General features: G+C 41.1%; 1 protein-coding gene across 11 annotated transcripts in view; it reads left to right on the forward strand.

The window, feature by feature from the left end:
- PIGG (phosphatidylinositol glycan anchor biosynthesis class G) overlaps nt 1-24070 on the forward strand; it is a 154472-nt gene that overhangs the window by 107629 nt on the left and 22773 nt on the right. For 8 of the 11 annotated variants that reach the window (XM_037902271.2, XM_043546516.1, XM_037902275.2 and 5 more), the window contains 2 exons: nt 2210-2519; nt 6764-6927. In XM_037902271.2, the coding sequence (XP_037758199.1) occupies nt 2210-2519; nt 6764-6927 (474 nt within the window). Of the gene's footprint in view, nt 1-2209; nt 2520-6763; nt 6928-18234; nt 18408-24070 lie in introns of those variants that run through there. The other 3 variants (XR_005225869.2, XR_005225868.2, XM_043546519.1) reach the window with 2 other exon arrangements.

The raw sequence follows: 24070 nt of genomic DNA on the forward strand, positions 1-24070 counted from the left end.
AATCTATCGGAGAAAAGTATAACATGATCTAATGGCTGGAAGTTGAAGCTAGACAAATTGAAAGCATAAATTTTTAACGGTGAGAGTAATTAACCATTGGAACAACTTATTCTCCATCATTGACCCATCTTTAAATCAAGATTGGATGTTTTTCCAAAAGATATACTCTAGGAATCATTTTGGGGAAGTTCATCATGAGCCTGAATAACATTTGAGCTTCTATCTACTTTGTTGATTCCGATGTCCTGTTGGACATCTTTTTTTTTTTTTTTAAATACCTCATGCCTCCTTCCCCTGGACACGCTCACATGTCTGGTGACCATATTTGACTGAATCCTGACCCCCATCCATGTCTGGCTGTCTGGAAAACCATAACTGGAGTTTCAGTTGATAACATAGCTGTTTGCATCAATACCGCATTAATACACTTTTCATTGTTTCCAATATGGGAATGAGGTTAATCACATGGTTACATGTACTAAAAAAACTCCCCAAAATTAGATTTGGTTTGTTCTTTTGTGGTTAGCTTATTATAAATTGCTAAATTATATAACTCTAGGTTAAGCACTTACTCTTGGCCTAAGTGTTAGGCCTTCTGCTAACTGTCTGCTGCTTAAGATAATGATACTTAAACTAACAGACTTTACTAGGCCTCAACTTATTGCAAAGCCTATCTCAAATATTATTTTTTTGTTATTCTACTACTATTACAGCTCTAACTTCTATATTACTATCTTAAAGCATGTTAATGTGCCTTAGCATATGATATACAATTGAATGTTGCTCCCTAAAATCAGGTCAGGGGTTACAGGTCAGCAACATTTATTCATAAGCTTTTTGATGATTTTGAAAGTTATTTTTTCCTGGTTGTTTCTTAATTCTTTTCCTTTTCTACAATTTATCCTCTCCATTTGTACCCACCAGTATCCCGTCCTCAACAGCAGATAGTATTGTACGCTTCAGAGGATGGTACAAGAAACCCTATGTCAGAAGGTTACATAAAAACCTGACCAGAGACGCTTCCTAGCCTCATTTTAGTGGTTTTCTTGTGCCTTGAAACATTAAAATTGATAAGTTGTGCCACTTTGTGACTAAGAATTTCAGAACCTGATCTTATACAACCATTTTTTGAAAATCTTAACCACTGTTTGCACATGTACTTTATTTTCAGAAAGGTATCATATGCAGAAATTTACATGCAAGCAGAAGTGAATTGGAACAATAGTACTTGGGGGGGGTGGGGGAAGGAGAAAGAGAAAAAATATAAAGACATTACATGTAAAAAACCCCAAAACACCCAAATTCTGTTAATGGAATGTGAAGGTTGAGAAATTAAATACACAAGTTAATATTCATAAAACAGTAAGCCATATTGCTGCTTTTGTATATATTCAAGGTTGATTATACATTTAACTGAATGAAGTGATCTAATTACTTTGTCAAAAGTATAACCTAGTCAAGTTCCCGTTGTATGAACTTTTAACTTTTCAGTTTCCTAAATCTGGTGTGCTTAAAATCTCAAGCTTAATGTTAACCTTTCTTCACCTGCTATTAATTTGCAGTTTGCACATTACCAGAGTTTAAGGTGATGTAGTACTATGCATCCAGTGATTCTAGTCAGGTGTATACTGTTTAAAATTGGGAGATTATTGTGAAAAGTCCATTCATGCCCACTGTGTTCGATTTTCTAAGAGAACTGTAGATCGTGGATCTCTGGCTGAAATAAAAACGTTTGAGTAATATTTTGATATAGCCTTAAATGCCTGTGATTTGAAAGAACTGACACAAACCAAATAATTAGTTGTTGAAAGAAACTTCCTAAATCTAAAAAGTTGTTGAATTTTAAATTTCAAGATAAAATTCATGTGTTAAACTGACAAGCCATCTGGATGTTAGTAAGTTTAGGAGCTATCCTTCCCCATATGTACCAGGATTGATACTTGATAGGAGTAACAAATCATTGCAGTGACTTTAGCTGACTTAACAATTAAAAAAACTAATGTGTTCGTTGCCAAAGCTGTTTCATTGGGGTAGCACAGTTTAAATTTGAAATATTTTAACACTATTCTATTTGAAATACACTTTGACACGCTTGGCCAGTGATCACACTTGAATTTTGATGCATTTCTCAGAATCATCTTTGTCTCATACTTTTTTTGACTTGTGAAAATAGATACTAACAAATTATCTTTCTGGTTTTCCTTTTTAGGGGAATTATTGAAGCTCGTTTTGTTTATGTCTTTGTTCTTGGCATAATCTTCACTGGAACCAAAGATTTACTCAAATCACAGGTTATATCTGCAGACTGCAAGACCAAGAGTATCGGTTTATGGGAAGTATATAGCGGATTGGTTCTGCTAGCAGCCTTGCTATTTAGACCCCATAACCTGCCAGTTTTGGTGTTTTGCCTACTGATTCAAATGATAATGACAAGATGTATCTGGAAGCCACTAAAATTTGATGCAGCTCAAATTACTATTATGCATTATTGGTTTGGCCAAGCTTTCTTCTATTTTCAGGTAAGCTGATAATATTGCATCAATGAAAATAATGTGTGTAGGTATTCTACCATGTTTTGTGTTAAATTGCACCATAGGGCCTGATCCGGCAAAGACTCAAGTCAGTGGAACTACTCATGCAGAGTGAGGCCCCTAGGTTTCAGTTAACTTTATTCTCCACCAACCTATGCTATTTAGCGTGGAATAACGTTTGCACGTACATACAAAAAATAAATAAATAGTGCTAACATGTGCGCATATATATATATATAATGTACAGTGTTCTTGGCAAGAACATGAACTAAGCTAATATAAAATTGCAGTCAATTTATAACTTCTGGTCTATTTTAGTCTCTCTCTAAAGGCTACTACTAATAAAATATAATATGGTAAAATCTATCCTGGCACATATGGGGAAGGATAGCTTCTGAAAATAGTGATACAACTTTCAGAATGTTTTTTATTCTTAATATTATAACATCAACTAATTTCTTGAAGGAATAGCATCAGAAATAAAGTATATAAAAAAGGAAATATGTAAAGTTAATTTGTGGAGCAGGAGGTATTAATAGTGGTAGTTTCAGTGGGCAATGGGAAGACTCAAGGGCTAAGTGGACTAATTTAAAAATTTTAAAAGCTTTTGAAAAACTTCTATGGTCCATGTTAATTAAGGTATTTAATAAATAATTTGAGATGGTGTTTTGCCAAATTCTCAGAAGTGCTTTGATTTCCTGCCATAGTATAAATATTTACTGCCACTGTTTTTTTCAAATGGGGAAAAGATCAGGTAACTCCAGTAAATATCTTCATTGTGGACTGTAATATTGGCAAAAACACTGGCATGTAAAATCATGTTCATTCACCCCGCTTGGATCATGCTGGTTTGTATAAAAATATTCCACTTTAATATGGAGTCCCAGGACTCCTAGGTGCTACTGCAATACAAATAATTAATTTAAGAATGTTAACAGACATGATTAATATTTAAAATAGCAACAGACAAATCTAGTTCTGTCACTGACTTGAGACATACAAAGCCTCTGAACTGGAACTGTATGAAACTTTGATGTAGTTTAGGTGAGATGAAAACTATTGTAAATGTAATTTGTCGAGAATCTGAAGAAAGGCCAAATTCTGCTACCTTACTTCCTGCGGAGCCTCATTGATATCAATGAGTAGAGCTGCTCTACTGTGAGTAAGGGTGGCAAATATAACTCTCAGGGTAATATTGGGGATATAGAATATAAGGATACATTATTTATGGACATTGATTTGGGAGGGTGACATTTTTCCCTCTTTTTCCTTTTTGTGCTGGTCCCAGGCTACCTCAACCAGCATTTCCATCCCTGTGGAAGGGAGATGTGGATTGGATTGACTTCCTTCTGAATGAGAGAGACATTGCGGGTGGTTAGTCATAAGGAATTTCTGTGGCTTTTTCTCCTGCTATATGGGAATATATTCTATATGAGGTGTGAGGGTTGCTGGCCAGGCTTTTCATCAGGGAAATTACCAGGGACACTTTCTTAACTCTTAAATATGGTATTTTTATTGTAAAATTGGAGAAGTAGTTATATTTAGAGGAAAGATGTTAATTTGCCAGTGGCTGGATCAGTATAATTGAGGGCTTTTATTGAGATGAAGATGCGAAAGCCAGCTTACTTTGACTCCTGTTGCTTTTTTGCTTTAATTGCTACATTGTGTTACAAGATGAAGAGGAAAAAAATCAAGCTTATTAACCAACTGTAACAAATTTAATACAGTTAAATCAGCATCTTTTTTGTGTGTCACGTTGTTACTGTAAGTCAGTAGCTTATGAACCTCAATGAATTTTTCAACAAACCTTGCCTGATTATCATTATTTTCCTGAGCCTCAAGCCATCCGCGCCTTCCAATGGATCATTAATTCCCTGGAAGTGCCTTGTGGTTTTATCATTGCTGTTTAATTCAGAGCATGCAGTGACAACAGAAGTAAAGATTACTTTAGTCTTCATTAATTATAGAGTCCTAAAAAATGTAGACCATTGTCTTCATACTAAAAGAAAAGGAGGACTTGTGGCACCTTAGAGACTAACAAATTTATTTGAGCATAGGCTTTCGTGAGCTACAGCTCACGGGTGCGTTCAGTGGAAAATACAGTGGGGAGATTTATATACACAGGGAACATGAAACAATGGTTGTTACCATACACACTGTAACGAGAGTGATCAGGTAAGGTGAGCTATTACCAGCAGGAGAGCGGGGGTGGGGGAACCTTTTGTAGTGATAATCAAGGTGGGCCATTTCCAGCACTTGACAAGAACATCTGAGGAATGGGGCGGGGGGGAGAGGGGGATAAACATGGGGAAATAGTTTTACTTTGTGTAATGACCCATCCACTCCCAGTCTTTATTCAAGCCTAAGTTAATTGTATCCAGTTTACAAATTAATTCCAATTCAGCAGTCTCTCGTTGAAGTCTGTTTTTGAAGTTGTTTTTGTTGAAGAGTAGCCACTTTTAGGTCTGTAATCGAGTGACCAAAGAGATTGAAGTGTTCTCCAACTGGTTTTTGAATGTTATAATTCTTGACGTCTGATTTGTGTCCATTTGTTCTTTTACATAGAGACTGTCCAGTTTGGCCAATGTACATGGCAGAGGGGCATTGCTGGCACGTGATGGCTTATATCACATTGGTAGATGTGCAGGTGAACGAGCCTCTGATAGTGTGGCTGATGTGATTAGGCCCTATGATGGTGTCCCCTGAACAGATATGTGGACACAGTTGGCAACGGGCTTTGTTGCAAGGATAGGTTTCTGGGTTAGTGGTTCTATTGTGTGGTGTGTGGTTGCTGGTGAGTATTTGCTTCAAGTTGGGGGGCTGTCTGTAAGCAAGGACTGGCCTGTCTCCAAAGATCTGAGAGTGTGACGGGTCATCCTTCAGGATAGGTTGTAGATCCTTGATGATGCGTTGGAGAGGTTTTAGTTGGGGGCTGAAGGTGATGGCTAGTGGCGTTCTGTTATTTTCTTTGTTGGGCCTGTCTGTAGTAGGTAACTTTTGGGTATTCCTCTGGCTCTGTCAATCTGTTTCTTCACTTCAGCAGGTGGGTACTGTAGTTGTAAGAACGCTTGATAGAGATCTTGTAGGTGTTTGTCTCTGTCTGAGGGGTTGAAGCAAATGCGGTTGTATCGTAGAGCTTGGCTGTAGACAATGGATCGTGTGGTGTGGTCTGGCTGAAACCTGTCTTCATGCTGAAACCTGATGTTTACAAGCAGTGACAGCTTAAACTAAATGTCTTTTAAAAAGTCTCCAAATCCAGTTCATAAGTTGAGGTTTCAGTTAGTATTCCATGGTCGGCTTCATAACTAAGAAAATAGCAATTGAAAATATGCGGAGAAGTTCATATTAGTAAAACTTTATTCAAAAGAACTTACAATGTAAAATTGTCAGGAATGGATGACCGTTGGCAGATGAGGCTTCCATTTGATTGCATTGGTCAGACTTGTCGTCTTTAACTGTCTTTTGAAACAATGTGCCTGTAAGAGGGAGGAAGGAAATTGTAGGCTAAAACCTTGAATATTGTTCTTGCCTTTCTTCTTTTATTTCATATTAAATTTAATGATTGGATTCAAATAATTATTTAAAATAACTCTTGATTTTTCTTGCACAACCTGCTTGTATACCTATTTATTCTGCATGATACTCTAGTTACTAAAGAGAGGCATGTGTTTAAGGCCAGGTCATGAGGAAAAGCAATCAGAAGAACACTAAGCTTCTGTGTCATTAAACTAGTGTTAAAGCAGATTGGAAACTCGTTAGTCTGACATAGCACTTCCTTATTGTCGGTGTCACAAAATGTCGCGAAGGCAATGCAACTAATAGCTTCCAGATAGTGAGAGGTGCTTCTGACCATATGAAATTTCATGTTTTGAGCAAAATGAGTGCTATTTTCAGAGGCATATGGTTGCCTCCCGTTCTTCAGACTTTTGAACATAAAGGAGTTATTCTCCACAGCATATATGCTATATTAAGGTAGTTTTGCATTTGCCAAAGATTTGTTTTTATTCTTGCTTGTGAGAAAAGCTTCATGCTTCAAGGGTTGTTTGTGTTCCTCATTTATGTGCTAACGTAGAACCTCTTTCTCATAAGTTTCTTTAGTTAAATTCAGAATACTGATTTAGGGCTCAAAGACTTATTAAGCCTTTAAACCTACGTGTTAATTAAACTCTTTGTTGTGTACTGTTTCATTCTGCCTTTCAGACATCTAAGTGATATCTTTGTTTTATTTTCAGGGAAACTCAAATAGTATCGCTACAGTGGATATTTCAGCTGGTTTTGTGGGATTAGACAACTATGTGGAAATACCAGCAATTTTTCTGACTGGGTTTGCAACGTACGCAGGACCTTTGCTTTGGGCCATTCACTTGCTGTGCTACTTGAGTTCCGAAGTTAGCAGGTAATTGTCTGTACTAAAATCTGATAAAATTAAAAGTAATGGTTCTCACAGATACAGAAAAGCATCCACATAATGTAAACAGGAGCTCATATGCCTTTCCCCCCTTAACTTTAGCCCTTAGTTGCTCTTCCTGCCCTTTTTATAGTTCAGTACTCTTACTAACTCCTTTATTTCTCACCCTATTTTTATTCCCATGTTTTAAAAAAAAAATCCTGGATCTGGCACAGGTTTGTTAATCATCTCCCAATGAGACCTAAAAGTGGCAATTTTTCAACAAAAAAACCTTCAAAAACAGATTCCACCGAGAGACTGCTGAATTGGAATTAATTTGTAAACTGGATACAATTAACTTAAGCTTGAATAAAGACTGGGAGTGGATGGGTCATTACACAAAGTAAAACTATTTCCCCATGTTTATCCTCCACCCTCCCGCTGTTCCTCAGACGTTCTTGTCAGCTGCTGGAAATGGCCCACCTTGATTATCACTACAAAATGTGGTCCCTTCCCCCCCCCACCCCCACTCTCCTGGTAATAGCTCACCTTACCTGATCACTCTTGTTACAGTGTATGTGGTAACACCCATTGTTTCATGTTCTCTGTGTATATAAATCTCCCCACTGTATTTTCCACTGAATGCCTCTGATGAAGTGAGCTGTAGCTCACGAAAGCTTATGCTCAAATAAATTTGTTCGTCTCTAAGGTGCCACAAGTCCTCATTTTCTTTTTGCGGATACAGACTATCATGGCTGCTACTCTGAAACCTGTCGTTACTTAAACATATTGCAGCTCTAGGTTTTAAAAAACCTTTTATGCTCTAAACATTCTTTTTAGACCTCTCGTTAAATATTTTGTGAGGCATTGTTAAATATGCCTAGAGGAGCAGTAAAATTGCTACGGACTTTCAATTTCCTGTTGTGCCACTCAGATTTTCAAATTCTTCAAAAAGTTTGAATGAATATTTTAATTGGCCTGATGAGTTTGGTTTCAGTGTGTTCTGCTGGATATCTCCTGGAACCTGAAAATGAAAAATGGTTTTACAATGTTCATCATCTTAGATTTTAATAAATCTTCTGTATTCATATTGACACAGTAGACATTCAGTTGAATAGGAGTGAGTGCCTTTTCAGATATTGTAGATGGAAATTGCACAGAACAATAGCATGCTAATAGCTATAAAATGTTTAATATTTTAACAGTAGTGTCATTCAATAAACTAAGTTTGTTGCTAGTCTAATAAGCATTCAGAAATAACTTAAGGGGCTTATTACTTAAATTACTGTAAAATTAGTATAGTGCTGACAAACTAAAATGAGGATATGTTGGCTAGAGGAAATACTGTAGCTCAAGACAGCTCCTTCCCCATTTAACCTTCTGACAATTTTATCCCTAGCTTGCACCTTATCTAAAGCAGTTCTTTTACCCCCGTATAAATTCAATGACATACAATGCTCATACCACCCATTTCAAAGTCAGTTTTTCTTAGCTATAAAGAGGCAAAGCAAGAATTTTCTCTGAATTGCAGTAATCATAGAATATCAGGGTTGGAAGGGACCTCAGGAGGTCATCTAGTCCAACCCCCTGCTCAAAGCAGGACCAATCCCCAATCAAATCAAATGATACTGCCTTTTTAAATGCTGCTACTGCTGCTCATGTCTATCAGCCTTGGGAGGAAGAATCTAAAGAATTGTTCCCACCATGTTAATATAATAACATTATAGAGAAGGAGGAATCCATGCTGCTCATCCAGGTCCTGCCTCCTGCAAGAAGCCTGGCCGGTTTTAAAATCAACACTGGAAACATCTACATGTCTCTTGTATAGAGCATATGCATGCCTGGAAATAGTTTGAGACTAGGAATAAGTGTTAACAATATGGGGAAGAACTACAAAATATCTTGTTTTCTTTGATCTCTCACAACATATTATGATTCCAGGAGGGGCAGGTGAATTTCCTTTGAAGTTAACATTGGACAACTGACACCTTTTTGGTCATTCCCCTGTCATTCCAGTGAGCAGAGATTTTGACATTTCCAATTAAGCCTCCTAGGGTATGTCTACACTGTGTTTTGGAACTCATGGGAGCAAGCCTTCCAGCCAGAGTCGACAGACTTGGACTAGCAAGGCTCCTGTTAGTATCCTGTTTGAAGTTGTGACTTGGGCTAGAGCTCGGGCTCTGAAGCCTAGGGATAGGTTTGGGCTTCAGAGTCTGAGCTCTAGCCTGGGCTACCCCTTAAAAGTGCTAGCTATACAGCTGTTTTAGAGCACTACCCTGAGTCTGTTGACCAAGGCTGGAAGGCTCACTACTGTGGGCTCCAAAACACTGCATAGACATACCCCTACGAGCCTTGTTTTGCCCTCACTCTTGGCCCATGTGATCCATTGCTACCAATATTATTACATAGTCTGTATGTTAAGGCAGGATTTGGTCATCTGTTTCTAAGTGAGAACTATGCAGCCAACCAGGGTTGCCTACAATCACTTGTGTCACAAATACATGACAAGTTGCTTGAAAGCTGACTGAAACATAAATGTCATCTCCTTCCCCTGTGGGCCAACTATGCAGCCGTAGTTCAGGAGATGAAACACTGTGCAATTGGCAGGGGGTGGAAGTGAGCCTGAATTTATAAATATCTATTGTAAAAGTTTTACTAACAGATACAGGATGTGCATATTCTAAGGGGATTGGAATTTAAAATATTCAAGACACGTAATCCTGCGTGTCAGAAATATGTTTTGTACTGTGTAGTGTCTAAGGATGCAATTGTATACAAGCCAGGTCCTCCTGGTGCTAGATCCTTTACTAACACATAACAGATGGTCACTGCCTTAAATACTTGGGTCCAGATTGCCACTCTTAGTCATGCTGAGTAGCACCTTACTATGTGAATATTTCCACTGGAACCAAGAGAACTATTTGTTGAGAAAGGTACTACTTGACAGGAATAAGGGAGGCAGGATCTGGTGTTCAATATTTGGATGTTTTAGCTGTTCTCTTTCCTTGTATGTGATCTTCAGTCAAAAGCAGAGTGTCTATGGATTACTGGCTTCCACCAAAAATTCTGATCTTAGACTTTACAGTATCTCATCTCCTGGGTTTTTTCTCCTCCTACATCTTATTGGAAGTATGTTCGGTAGTGTGTGGTTTATTTTGCCAAGCAGTTTTCACTGTCTCTGCAGACCTACTACCTGTTATCTACTGTGCTTCCAAGAGATTGCCTGTGTAGTGTGGTTCTATTATAAAAACATAAGTATCTGATCCTTTATTAAATTTCATAAGCTATTTTATGCGACCAGCATTTCCAACTCCAGTTGCAAAGGGTGCAGAAATTAATTCTCATAGGATGAAGTGGTTCTGTTCAAGAATAAATACAGGTACGACTAGGTCCCATAGCAGAGCCAGCTGCAATACTAACAGTTTATAGTCATAAAAACAAGGAGTCCGATGGCACTTTAAAGACTAACAGACTTATTTGGCCGTAAGCTTTTGTGGGTAAAAAATAAACAACATTTCTTCAGATGCATGGAGTGAAAATTACAGATACAGGCATAAATATATATTGGCACATGAAGAGAAGGCAGTTACCTTACAAGTGGAGAACCAATGTAGAAGGCCAATTCAGTCAGGGTGGATGTGATCCACTCCCAATAATTGGTGAGGCGGAGTCAATACCAAGAGAGGGAAAATTGCTTTTGTAGTGAGCTAACCACTCCCAGTCCCTAATCAAACTCAAATTAATGGTGTTAAGTTTGCAAATGAATTGTAGCTCTGCAGTTTCTCTTTGAAGTCTGTTTTTGAAGTTTTTTTTGTTGAAGAATGGCTTCTTTTAAATCTATTATTGAGTGTCCAGGGAGACAAGTGTTCTCCTACTGGCTTTTGTATGTTACTATTCCTGATGTCTGATATGTGTCCATTTATCCTTTTACGTAGACACTGTCCGGTTTAGCCAATGTACGTGGTGGCAGAGGGGCATTGCTGGCACATGATGGCATATATCACATTAGTAGATGTGCAGGTGAATGAGCCTCTGATGGTGTGGCTGGTGTGGTTGGGTCCTCTGATGGTATCACTAGAGTAGATATGGGGACAGAGAAGGCAATGGGGTTTGTTACAGGGATTGGTCCCTGGGTTAGTGTTTCTGTGGTGTGGTGTGTAGTTGCTGGTGAGTATTTGCTTCAGGTTGGGGGGCTGTCCGTAAGTGAGGATTGGCCTGCCTCCCAAGGCCTGTGAGAGTGGGGGATTCTTTTCCAAGATAGGTTGTAGATCGTTGATGATGCGCTGGAGAGGTTTTAGCTGGGGGCTGTACGTGATAGCCAGTGGAGTTCTGTTATTTTCCTTGTTGGGCCTGTCCTGTAGTTGGTGACTTCTGGGCACCTGTCTCGCTCTGTCAATCTGTTTCCTCACTTCCCCAAGTGAGTACTATAGTTTTAAGAATGCTTGATAAAGATCTTGTAGGTGTTTGTCTCTGTCTGAGGGATTGGAGCAAATGCGGTTGTATCTTAAGGCTTGGCTGTAGACAGTGGATCCTGTGATATGTCCTGGATGGAAGCTGAAGGCATGTAGGTAAGTATAGTGGTCAATAGGTTTCTGCTATAGGGTGGTGTTTATGTGAGCATCACTTATTTGCACTGTAGTGTCCAGGAAGTGGATCTCTTGTGTGGACTGGCCCAGGCTGATGTTGATGGTGGGGTGGATATTTGTTGAAATCCAGGTGGAATTCTTCAAGGGCCTCCTTCCCGTGGGTCCATATGATGATGTCATCAATGTAGCATAAGTAGAGGAGGAGTGCTAGGGGACGAGAGCTGAGAAAGCTTTGTTCTAAATCAGCCATAAAAATGTTGCATACTGTAGGGGCCATGCGGGTACCCATAGCAGTGCCGCTGACTTGAAGGTATAAGTGTCCCCAAATCTGAAATGGTTGTGGGTGAGGACAAAGTCACAAAGCTCAGCCACAAGGTGTGCCATGGCCTCATTAGGGATACTGTTCCTGACAGCTTGTAGTCCATCCTCGTGTGCAATATTGGTGTAAAGAGCTTCTACATCCATGGTGGCCAGGATGGTGTTTTCAGGAAGATCACCAATGCATTGTAGTTTCCTCAGGAAGTTGGAAGTCCAGTCTGTCATTTCAACTGTCAGGAAGAGTCCATGCAGTTATTAATTATTGGGAGTGGACCACATCCACCCTGATTCAATTGGCCTTGTCAACACTGGTTCTCCCTTGTAAGGTAACTCCCTTCTCTTCATGTGCCAGTATATTTATGCCTGTATCTCTAATTTTCACTCCATGCATCTGAAGAAGTGGGGGTTTTTTACCCACAGATCCTTATGCCCAAATAAATCCCTTAGTCTTTAAGGTGCCATCGGACTCCTTGTTGTTTTTGTGGATACCGACTAACATGGCTACTCCTCTGATACTTGGCACCAGTTTATAGTTATAAACTGACTTTATAGTCATAAACTATAAAGTTTATAGTCATAAACTGGTTAACTGACATTAGGGATGGCTAGGAAGGAACTGCTTCCTTCACTGACTTTGGTTCTAATGTTCAGCAAACCAGTATTTTTCTAAAGAAAATTAAGAATCTGGACAGGAACTGTTAGCAGAATTCTAGGGAGACTTGAAAGGCCTCCCAGAAAAGCCCTAGAAAAGATTACTTATAATAGTTCTAAGTTACTTCTATCATTAGTGGAACAGGCTGTTTAAACTACATAATGAAAAAACAAACCCAGGATTGTAAAGCAGATTAACAAAAATTAATGAATTATGTAGAATGTTTTTTAAAAGTTGCATAGTGTTAAGGGACAGTGGTGACAGCTGGGAGCCTGAAACTTTAAGTGGGTGCCCTCGAGGTAGACGGGGGAGGCGGGGGGTTAAAGTTACAGTTAACCCTGAAACCGTGATAGTTATACCATCAGAAGGTGACCTTCCAACCCAGGATGCACAGGACAGAAAGGTGGAAGCCACCCTATGGAGAGACTTTGAGGCTTCTTTGGCAGCTGTAAGAGCCTCTTTGGCCACTACCTGCTTCCCAAGAGCTATTGTGGTTTGGCTAGAATACCTAAAGTCTCTAGACAGGAAGGACCATCCTGACTACCTGTCCATCTTTAAGAGAATATCCCTAGCATTCACTTCTGTGGGAAATGCCTGCATGAACATCATGTGACTTGCAGCCCAAACCATGACATCTAACTTAGTAGCCAGGTGCCAGATCTATTTATGTCCCTGGGTAGCAGAGACCACTTCCGTAAATCCCGAGGACCTCAAAGTTCCCATGCACTCTCCTTTTGTGGGGGAAATTGGATGAGATAGTTGGAGACAATGCATCTAAACTAAAGCTGGCCCTTTGTTCATCAAACAGAACTCTGACTACAAGGCCAACAGGCAGAAATATTATCTTCACTCATTCTCTGGCTAGAACTGCAAAAGAAGGGATAAAAACTATGCCAGAAGGAAACCTTGGAACTGATAGCTAGGCCAGGGGTACCAGCAATATATCAAAAGCTGAACAATAAAATACTGGTTCATTTTAGCCAAGTTTAAGACTAGTGGACAAAATATCCCATTTCTCAGAGGAATGGTTTCTCAACCACAGACAAGTAGGTACGAGAGAGAGAGAAGTGTTGGTTACTCTAAGTCAGGGCTCCATCTCATCCTTTCTTCATTCACTCATCTCTGGAACTTAACCTGTGGAACTTATTGCCAGGGGATGCGAAAGCCAAAACTATAACTAGGCTCAAAAAAGAACTAGATACATTCATGGAAGATAGGTCCATCAATGGCTATTAGCCAAGATGGTCAGGGATGCAACCCCATGTTCTGGGTGTCCCTAACTCTGATTGCCAGAAGACAGGGGATGGATCACAGATGATTGCCTGTTCTGTTCATTCCCCCTGAAGCACCTGGCATTGGCCACTGTCACAAGACAGGATTCTGGGCTAGATGGACCATTGGTCTGACCCAGTATGGCCGTTCTTATGTAAGCAATTCATCACATACTGCAACACAGATTTAAACTGTCAGAAAAGCGGAAAACAATTCACTGTAATGGAGAGCACTGAAAAACAGGTATACACCAGTAATTACTTTCCCTGGGCTTTTTATCACTTTGCACGTTCCTTCTTGCCATTCTTCATTCCTTGTAATTGTTCTGTATCTTTTCCCCCTAGGAAGCAGAAAAACCTTTGGCAAACTGAAACTGAGCAGCAACTTTGCTCTTCCTTTCTCTCTCTCTCCTTTCTGAACAGTAAAAGCTACATGCTGATACTGAGCTCTTACCAGTATGGGTTCCTGCGCAGTTAGAGAAGCTAGAGCCCTGCGTGGAACTATTCTTTAATCCCGCTCCCGGTATTATGACAGTGGGTCCTGCGGGACCCACAGGATCCCAGTCCCACTGCAGAGATCTACAGATGCCACTTAAAAGGAGCATTCTGGATATACTGTACTGTATGCATCTCTGCAGGGCTTTGGATCAGACATCCTCTGACTTTCGAAATGTTGTTTAATCAGAATCTTCTGTGATTACAATTTCTAGATGGCTTTTGTGCCTCTTTCTGTAGGTCATGGTAATAGTCCAGTTCCCTTAAGTACACTTTTGGGAAATGCTGAATGAAGAATGCAAGCCACAGCCTAGCTAATTATCATGGAAAGATTGTGAAGTTTTGTGTGCATTTTCAAATGAGCGAGTCTTTTGAAAATGCTCTCCGGCTAGCAGCTCACATGTTACCCCTCCAATGAGGCTCACAGCATATACCAGTGGTTTTCAACCTGTGGTCCGTGGACCCCAGGGCTCCGCAGATTATATCTAAGATCTCCAAAGGGGTCCGCACCTCCATTCAAAACTTTTTAGGGGTCCACAAATGAAAATAGGATGAAAACCACTGGCATTCATGATTCACTTCTGGTATTGAATGACATCATGCTGTAAAAAGGCTGATATATTGCTTCCCCTTCCATAGAAGACCTACTTCTGGCCAAACCTCATTTGTGCATTGTCTCTTTCACATAATGGTATGGATGGGCTACAGCCACCTGCGTGATTGGTGCAGTCTTTTCCCCCTTGGTTCAGTTTCCTGACCATTAATATGTTTTTTGCTTGCCTACCTGCTGACCAGTGCATGGGTACGAAAATAAGTAGGCACAAAGCAATGACTTTCTACACAATGGATTGGACTAAAGGACAAGAGCAATTATTAAAATTCCAGCACTTGCAAGGGTTTACAGGGGATTAAAGCATGATTTAGGAGTAGATTTAGAGGCTATTTGGCATGTCTGAATATAATAAAGGTAGTTTAGAACGGTTAAAAAAAGTGATAGTTGTGGAAATTGGCCATAAAGGTGAACGGAACATTGCACTGATACATACTAGTTTCAGAGGTTGGAGCCATTGGGGAGATTAACTAGTGGGAACCCAAGGTTTCATCTCAATTAAAAGGATACCATATGGTCGTATCTACATTACTAATTTTGACTGTAACAAGATTCCCCTGATTCTACTATAAAGTGTAGTATAGATGGTACTTCATTATCTTCCCCTCACTTTTGCCTCCTATTAGGTCTTCACCTTAATGTTATGGGTTTCTTTTGTATTTAGTGTATCTGCAGAATATGCTGAGAAGTTATGTATCTTCTTAACAAGGAGCAATGGTCTCAGGTTGCGGTGGGGGAGGTCTAGGTTGGATATTAGGAAAAACTTTTTCACTAGGAGGGTGGTGAAGCACTGGAATGGGTTACCTAGGGAGGTGGTGGAATCTCCAGCGTTAGAGGTTTTTAAGGCCTGGCTTGACAAAGTCCTGTCTGGGATGATTTAGTTGGGGTTGGTCCTGCTTTGAGCAGGGGGTTGGACTAGATGACCTCCTGAGGTCTCTTCCAACCCTAATCTTCTGTGATAACTGAACCAGCTTGTTCTCAAATCTGTTTTTATTGATTCTCAAGTATACAGAATAAAATGCTACATATTAATAAAAAGAGTCAAAAGATAAAATATGGAAAAAGATGGGTTCATCTTTTAAGGAAGTACTTTGGCCAGCACCTTGTTCAGGAAGAACTTTCAAACCTAATCCTGTGAAACAAATTTCAATATACAGAGGTCAGATTTAAAACTTACCTTGACAAACCCAAGATGAAATCAAATGCAGAAAACATGGCTTAAAACTATAATCATTGGTGTGTATTACTAGTTATGGCTAGAGTTCATCAAAGTTTAGATGAAAGTGAAATGTGTTGGGAACCAGGCACATTCCCATGTGCCTGGCCTGGTAGTGCAGTTACATGTGCTATAAGCAGTACAGGAAGTGGCATGTAAGAGCCAGTAAGTCTGGATACAGCAGTACATGGTTTTGGGAGCTGCGGGAATTGTGTGGGTAGGCTCAGCTTGGTTTCTCTTTGGTGGGGTTTGGAAGTCCCATCTGGGTCCACTCCTCTTCTTTGGCTTGTTGGCAGCATCAGTCATTGAGAAGTGGGTGGAAGAAATAAGAGAAAATAAAAACAACGAGGAGTCCGCTGGCACTTTAAAGACTAACAGATTTATTTGGGCATAAGCTTTCATGGGTAAAAACCCAACTTCTTCAGATGCACGGAGTAAAAATTACAGATACAGGCATAAATATACATTGGCACATGAAGAGAAGGGAGTTACCTTACAAGTGGAGAACCAATGTTGAAGGCCAATTCAGTCAGGGTGGATGTGGTCCATTCCCAATAATTGAGGAGGAGGTGTCAATACCAAGAGGGAAAATTGCTCACTTAGAACAATGCTTCCTCCGCTCTCGTCCCTTAGCGCCCCTCCTGTACTTATGCTACACTGATGACATCTTCATCATATGGACTCACGGGAAGGAGGCCCTTGAAGAATTCCACCTGGATTTCAACAGTTTCTACCCCACCATCAATCTCAGCCTGGACTAGTCCACACAAGAGGGAGGGATAGCTCAGTGGTTTGAGCATTGGCCTGCTAAACCCAGGGTTGTGAGTTCCATCCTTGAGGGGGCCATTTAGGGATCTGGGGCAACTATGGGGGATTGGTCCTGCTTTGAGCAGGGGGTTGGACTAGATGACCTCCTGAGGTCCCTTCCAACCCTGATATTCTATGATTCTAAGAGATCCGCTTCCTGGATGCTACCGTTCAAATGAGTGATGCTCACATAAACACCACCCTATATCGAAAACCTACTGACTGCTATACTTACCTACATGCCTTCAGCTTCCATCCAGGACACATGACATACCAAGATCCACTGTCTACAGCCAAGCCCTAAGATACAACTGCATTTGCTCTAATACCTCAGACAGAGACAAACACCTACAAGATCTCTATCAAGCATTCTTAAAACTATAGTACTCACTTGGGGAAGTGAGGAAACAGATTGACAGGGCGAGACAGGTACCCAGAAGTCACCGACTACAGGACAGGCCCAACAAGGAAAATAACAGAACCCCACTGGCCATCACGTACAGCCCCCAGCTAAAACCTCTCCAGCGCATCATCAATGATCTACAACCTATCCTGGAAAACGATCCCCCACTCTCACAGGCCTTGGGAGGCAGGCCAGTCCTCACTTACGGACAGCCCCCCAACCTGAAGCAAATACTCACCAGCAACTCCACACCACACCACAGAAACACTAACCCAGGAACCAATCCCTGTAACAAACCCCACTGCCTTCTCTGTCCCCATATCTACTCTAGTGATACCATCAGAGGACCCAGCCACACCATCAGAGGCTCATTCACCTGCACATCTACTAATGTGATATACGCCATCATGTGCCAGCAATGCCCCTCTGCCACCACGTACATTGGCTAAACCGGACAGTGTCTACGTAAAAGGATAAATGGACACAAATCATACATCAGCAATGGTAACATACAAAAGCCAGTAGGAGAACACTTCAGTCTCCCTGGACATTCAATAACAGATTTAAAAATAATGAGGAGTCCAGTGGCACGTTAAAGACTAACCGATTTATTTGGGCATAAGCTTTCATAGGTAAAAAATCCACTTCATATGTACATCTGAAGATGTGGGTTTTATACCCATGAAAGCTTATGCCCAAATAAATTGGTTAGTCTTTAAGGTGTCACTGGACTCCTCATTGTTTTTGTGGATACAGACTTCCACAGCTACCCCTCTGAGATTTTGAAGGAGCTATTCTTCAACAAAAAAAGTCAAAAACAGACTTCAAAGAGCAACTGCAGAGATACAATTAATTTTCAAACTTAACACCATCAATTTGGGCTTGAATAGGGACTTGGAGTGGCTGGCTCACTACAAAAGTAATTTTCCCTCTCTTGGTATTGACACTTCTTCATCAGTTATTGGGAGTGGACCACATCCACCGTGACTGAATTGGCTTTCAACATTGATTCTCCACCATAAGGTAACTCCCTTCTCTTCATGTGCCAATATATATTTATGCCTGTATCTGTAATTTTCACTCCGTGCATCTGAAGAAGTTGGGTTTTTACCCATGAAAGCTTATGCCCAAATAAATCTGTCAGTCTTTAAAGTGCCACCTGACTCCTCATTGTTTTTGTGGATACAGGCTAACACAGCTACCCCTCTTTTATATATGAGAAAATAAGTGGCTAGTCATCTCTGCAGCAGTAGTATCATGCACAACTATTACAAGAGGGTTTTTTTTTATGATTGTTCCTTTCTTTTACATTCTCTGATCAGCAATAAAATAGGTGAAATTTAAGTTACTGGCATTGAGTTAACACCTCATCAAGATGAGTGGGGGCAATTCATACGTTTACTTTGTCTGCAAACAGGCAGTTGTCCCTGCATTAGTTTGCACTCTGTTCACATTTTGAAGGGTGTTTTTTATAACCCTAATGGCTAGAAATTTTAAGTTTTGTTTATTTTAATGAAAGCTCAAATTCTGGAATGCCACATAGCAGCTTTGGGAGAGGAGGGGAGTACCAGCTTGCCAGTCTGGTCCAACGCAACACTGCTTGTTAGTGTGAACTTTAGTTCTCTTTTAATCTTGTTTGGCTAGCCAAAAGCATTGTTTTCTTTAGCTTCCTGATGACATGTTCAGCCATGCAAACAGGTGGAAAGGGTTAACAGTCCACAAATCTAGGCAAGAATCCTTTTAAGTTCAAACATGTCTCTGGTTTCTTGTTTTTCACCTTTAAATGAACTTTAATCTTTCTCTAAACTGTACCCAAGATAAACTGACATTTTTAGTCAGTTAGCAGTATGCAAGATTAAATATTGTCCATTGTTATGTAAGACTTGGGGATCTTCCTTCCCCATACTACTCTGGCAAGCTATCTCTTGGAGTGCATAACTTTGAAACTGCTGTTTACCGTCATACTTTGGGAAGGCAAGAGTTGTCCTGTAATGTAGCTCTTAGTTAAAATAAATCAGTATTCAAAAGTAATTGGAGCCTGAAAGTAGAAGAAACAGCTTGTGTTGGAGGGAATCAGATGTACACTAAATGAGTTTTTCCCAGCCAAAGGGGAAAGCACTACCTAAAAATCTGCCAGCTATATGAACTAATTTAACAGTATCTCCATGGAAGATCCTCATTCTCTTCCTGGCTTCTCCTGTTACTTTCTTTATTGTTACATTATAGGCTGGTCAGTCTCATTTTAACAACTAAGTAAGCAAGTAAACAACTATTTTAAGTCTCCAAGGTCACCTTGCACAAAATGATCTTCAGCTGTAGTTTTTCTTTAACATACTTAGAATATCTCAACATTATAAATGACAATTTCCTAACTCAAAAAGTATTTCAGCCAGCAAGGTGGAATTCTTTCTTAGACTTTTTCCTGAAAGATAGAGAGGAGCTGATCACAGAACTAAAAATGATAGCTTAGGTAAAACTGATCATGACTTGATCACATTTATAATCATAGAATATCAGGGTTGGAAGGGACCTCAGGAGGTCATCTAGTTCAACCCCCTGCTCAAAGCAGGACCAATCCCCAACTCAATTATCCCAGTCAGGGCTTTGTCAAGCCTGACCTTAAAAATATCTAAGGAAGGAGATTCCACCACCTCCCTAGGTAACACATTCCAGTGTTTCACCACCCTCCTAGTGTAAAAGTTTTTCCTACTATCCAACCTAAACCTGCCCCACTGCAACTTGTGACCATTACTCCTTGTTCTGTCATCTGCTACCACTGAAAACAGTCTAGATCCATCCTCTTTGGAACCCCCTTTCAGGTAGTTGAAAGCAGCTATCAAATCCCCCCTCATTCTTCTCTTCCGCAGACTAAACAATCTCAGTTCCCTCAGCCTCTCCTCATAAGTCATGTGTTCCAGTCCCCTAATCATTTTTGTTGCGCTCCGCTGGATGTTTCCAGTTTTTCCACATCCTTCTTGTAGTGTGGGGCCCAAAACTGGACACAGTACTCCAGATGAAGCCTCACCAATGTTGAATAGAGGGGAACGATCACGTCCCTCGATCTGCTGGCAATACCCCTACATATACATCCCAAAATGCCATTGGCCTTCTTGGCAACAAGTGCACACTGCTGACTCATACCCAGCTTCTCGTCCACTGTAACCCCTAGGTCCTTTTCTGCAGAACTGCTGCCTAGCCATTCGGTCCCTAGTCTGTAGTGGTGCATGGGATTCTTCCGTCCTAAGTGCAGGACTCTGCACTTGTCCTTGTTGAACCTCATCAGATTTCTTTTGGCCCAATCCTCTAATTTGTCTAGGGCGCTCTGTATCCTATCCCTACCCTCCAGCATATCTACCTCTCCTCCCAGTTTAGTGTTGTCAGGGTTCCTCCCCCACTCTGAACTCTAGGGTACAGATGTGGGGACCTGCATGGAAACCTCCTAAGCTTACTTTCACCAGCTTAGGTTAAAACTTCCCCAAGGTACAAATTAATTTTATCCTTTGGCCCTGGATCTCCACTGCCACCACCAAACTCTAACTGGGTTTACTGGGAAACTTAGTTTGGACACGTCTTTCCCCCCAAAATCCTCCCAACCCTTGCACCCCATTTCCTGGGAAAGGTTTGGTAAAAATCCTCACCAATTTGCATAGGTGACCACAGACCCAAACCCTTGGATCTGAGAACAATGAAAAAGCATTCAGTTTTCTTACAAGAAGACTTTTAATAGAAGTAAAGGAATCCCCTCTGTAAAATCAGGATGGTAGATACCTTACAGGGTAATTAGATTCAAAACATAGAGAATTCCTCTAGGCAAAACCTTAAGTTACAAAAAAGATACACAGACAGGAATAGTCATTCTATTCAGCACAGTTCCTTTCTCAGCCATTTAAAGAAATCATAATCTAACACATACCTAGCTAGATTACTTACTAAAAGTTCTAAGACTCCCTTCCTGTTCTATCCCCGGCAAAAGCAGCATCCAGACAGACACAGACCCTGTGTTTCTCTCCCTCCTCCCAGCTTTTGAAAGTATCTTGTCTCCTCATTGGTCATTTTGGTCAGGTGCCAGCGAGGTTACCTTTAGCTTCTTAACCCTTTACAGGTGAGAGGATTTTTCCTCTGGCCAGGAGGGATTTTAAAGGGGTTTACCCTTCCCTTTATATTTATGACAAGTGTCATCTGCAAACTTGCTGAGGGTGCAATCCACACCATCCTCCAGATCATTTATGAAGATATTGAACAAAACCGGCGCAAAGACACAAGAGCTAGGTTCTCACAAACAATTTATTTTTTTTATTTTAAAAGACATACAGCTCCTTGAAAACAAACCAAGATGCTCCATTAAAAAAGAAAAAAATTTTAAGCTCCCTTAAGGGCCAGAGACCTTTTAACAGAAATACAGAGAGTCACAAAGCCCTTTTCAATAGATTTTTTTTTTTTTTAATTTACAGCTACCGAGTTTTATATCGCATGTTTGGCCCCTCACCATTTTCTAACTTAATCTTTTTAGATTTCTTACAAATAGCCTTTTTCTGAACCAGGGTTCTGTAACTTTTTGTGCGGACCAGATGGTCAATATAACGCTTTAAGGAGGCATCTTCCGGTTTGGTCATTTTCTTTAAAACACGGTCAGGGTCTCCACTGAATTGCACAGCATTTATCAAGGTCACCCCTTGCGCTGAATGTTCTTGGGTTAGGCACAGACATTGCATAGCATAACCTATGGCTATAACAGTGTTTAATAAGCTTTCCAAATACGGCTAAGTACACGGGTCCCGGAATTTGCAGTTTATATCCACTGAAGTCCAAGTCACACAGTCATGGTGCTGCTGACCTGGTGCATCTATGACACAGCCCTCACAATCTTCAAAAAGCTTTTCCCTAAGACAGTGATTAAGAACAGCATAAACAGCAACGCGTACAATAGTCCACATAACTTTTTTTATGTTCACGACGTGGAACTGGCTCAGTCAGTTCCGTGCCAAGCCTCCTCCTAAACTCCTCATAGCTGTCATCCTCAGAGTCCTCTTCAACATTTTATATCGGCGTTGAGCAAAAACAAGGTGGGCCTGGTTCATCTTCGCTGCTTGATGCAACTCTGTCCAGGGTTTCCAGGTCCTCTACAAAGACATCATCAAGCTGTTGAGAGATTTTTTCAGAAAAGGAAAAGTGTAACCACTGCCTGGTTTTTGATTTACACAATCCCTGGTTCCTAGCCCCATTACACCCCCAACCCTTGACCGTCACTTCTTAAACATTCATTTACCTGAGCGTTGTCTTTTCCGTTCACCTTGTCCACTAGTGACTCCCCCGAGCTACGTTCTCCTTCCTCCTCCAGGGAGATGCACAATAAGAGGCCATCACGCTCATCGGGTGCCTCACAAGCAGCTGGGTTTCTGGTTCGGGTTCCGGTGTATCCATCAATGGCTGGGCCAAAGGGCTCCCCTCAGTTGCTCCCTCCTCCTTCTCAGAACTCTCGCTGATGAAGCGCTTTCTCAGCGGTTTGTCGAAGACCCTTGGGGCTAAAACAATGTCTGAAGTTCTCACGGGGGTGGTGAAGGAGTCCATGTTTCCATGATTTCTAAAACACGTGCTCTTGGTAAAAGATGGCCTCTTCTGCCCGGCGCTGGGACTTATGGGGTGATGGTGCTGTGCTCTGATTGGCAGAGGGGTCACACGCCCATCTTCTGGGCGGTTCACCCCATCCCAGAACCTGCCCTATTTTGGTCAAATCTGCTCTCGGGGTGGTCCTATGCGGCCAAAACCCTCCTGATTGGTAGAGGTTGGTGGGAGGAGTTGTTAGAGGGGGTCACAAGACCCACTTCTGGAGAGGACACCCCGCCCCGGAACTCGCCCTGATTGGTCAAATCTCCTCTCGGGGCGGTCCTACAAGGGCGAAACCCCTCCTGATTGGTAGAGGGCAGTGGGAGGAGTTAGAGGGCTCACATGACACACCTTGCTTCCGGTCATGTGGCAGCCTTGACCCCAGAAGTAATACCCCCACGGGGCGGGACTTCCGGTGACAGGTGGGCAGGGTTTAAGCGATCAAGGGATGGGGCTTAAGGGGTCAAGGGGCAGGGTTAGGGTTTGATTGACAGTAGGGCCCTTATACTACTCACCTCGCATCTCCCCTCCTCTGCTCCGAGCCTGCATCAGTCTATGGATGTGGTTATAGGAGGGTATTGGCACCACCGCCGCCTTAGTTCCTTCCAGCCATCACTGAGTTAAGATGTGAACCACCTTAGATCTGTTTCTGTCCGTAGTTAGTGCCATTGCCCATCTGCCTGACTAAAATAAATAGCAACAGTTGTTATATTTTAGTAGTTAGACAGATAGTATATTTTATACTTGTTGGTAAAAAGATTAAAATCAGATTAAAAATTAAATTAAAATAACGTAGTTAACTTGATGATCATAATGGGTGACATGAAGAAGCTCAACTTCAAAAAATGTGCATCGTGTCTGGTGGCCTTTCCTTCCTCTGACATGTGCTCTGGTGCTTAAAATGTTTAGGCAAAAATCACTTGCCAGAACGCTGTCAGATGTACAGCACATTTACCCCCTGAGCCCAGAAGGACAGACAAAATAGACTTCACATTCTTTTGTTAAAGGAGGTGCTGTCTGCTAAACCTGCAGGATCTGAAAGCTCAAAAGGATCTGGCTGTAAAAACAAGAGACCAGAGTCAGCTCCATCTACTTCTGGTCCAAGAAGTCATCCATATCCATGACAAGAGCTTCAGCTTCAGCGCCAGGTTCCTGTTCCAAGTCAGCTGAGACCCCAGTGGTTAGGCCCT

The sequence above is a fragment of the Chelonia mydas genome, chromosome 5 (genome assembly GCF_015237465.2).
Source record: "Chelonia mydas isolate rCheMyd1 chromosome 5, rCheMyd1.pri.v2, whole genome shotgun sequence".
Classification (NCBI taxonomy): Eukaryota; Metazoa; Chordata; order Testudines; family Cheloniidae; genus Chelonia; species Chelonia mydas.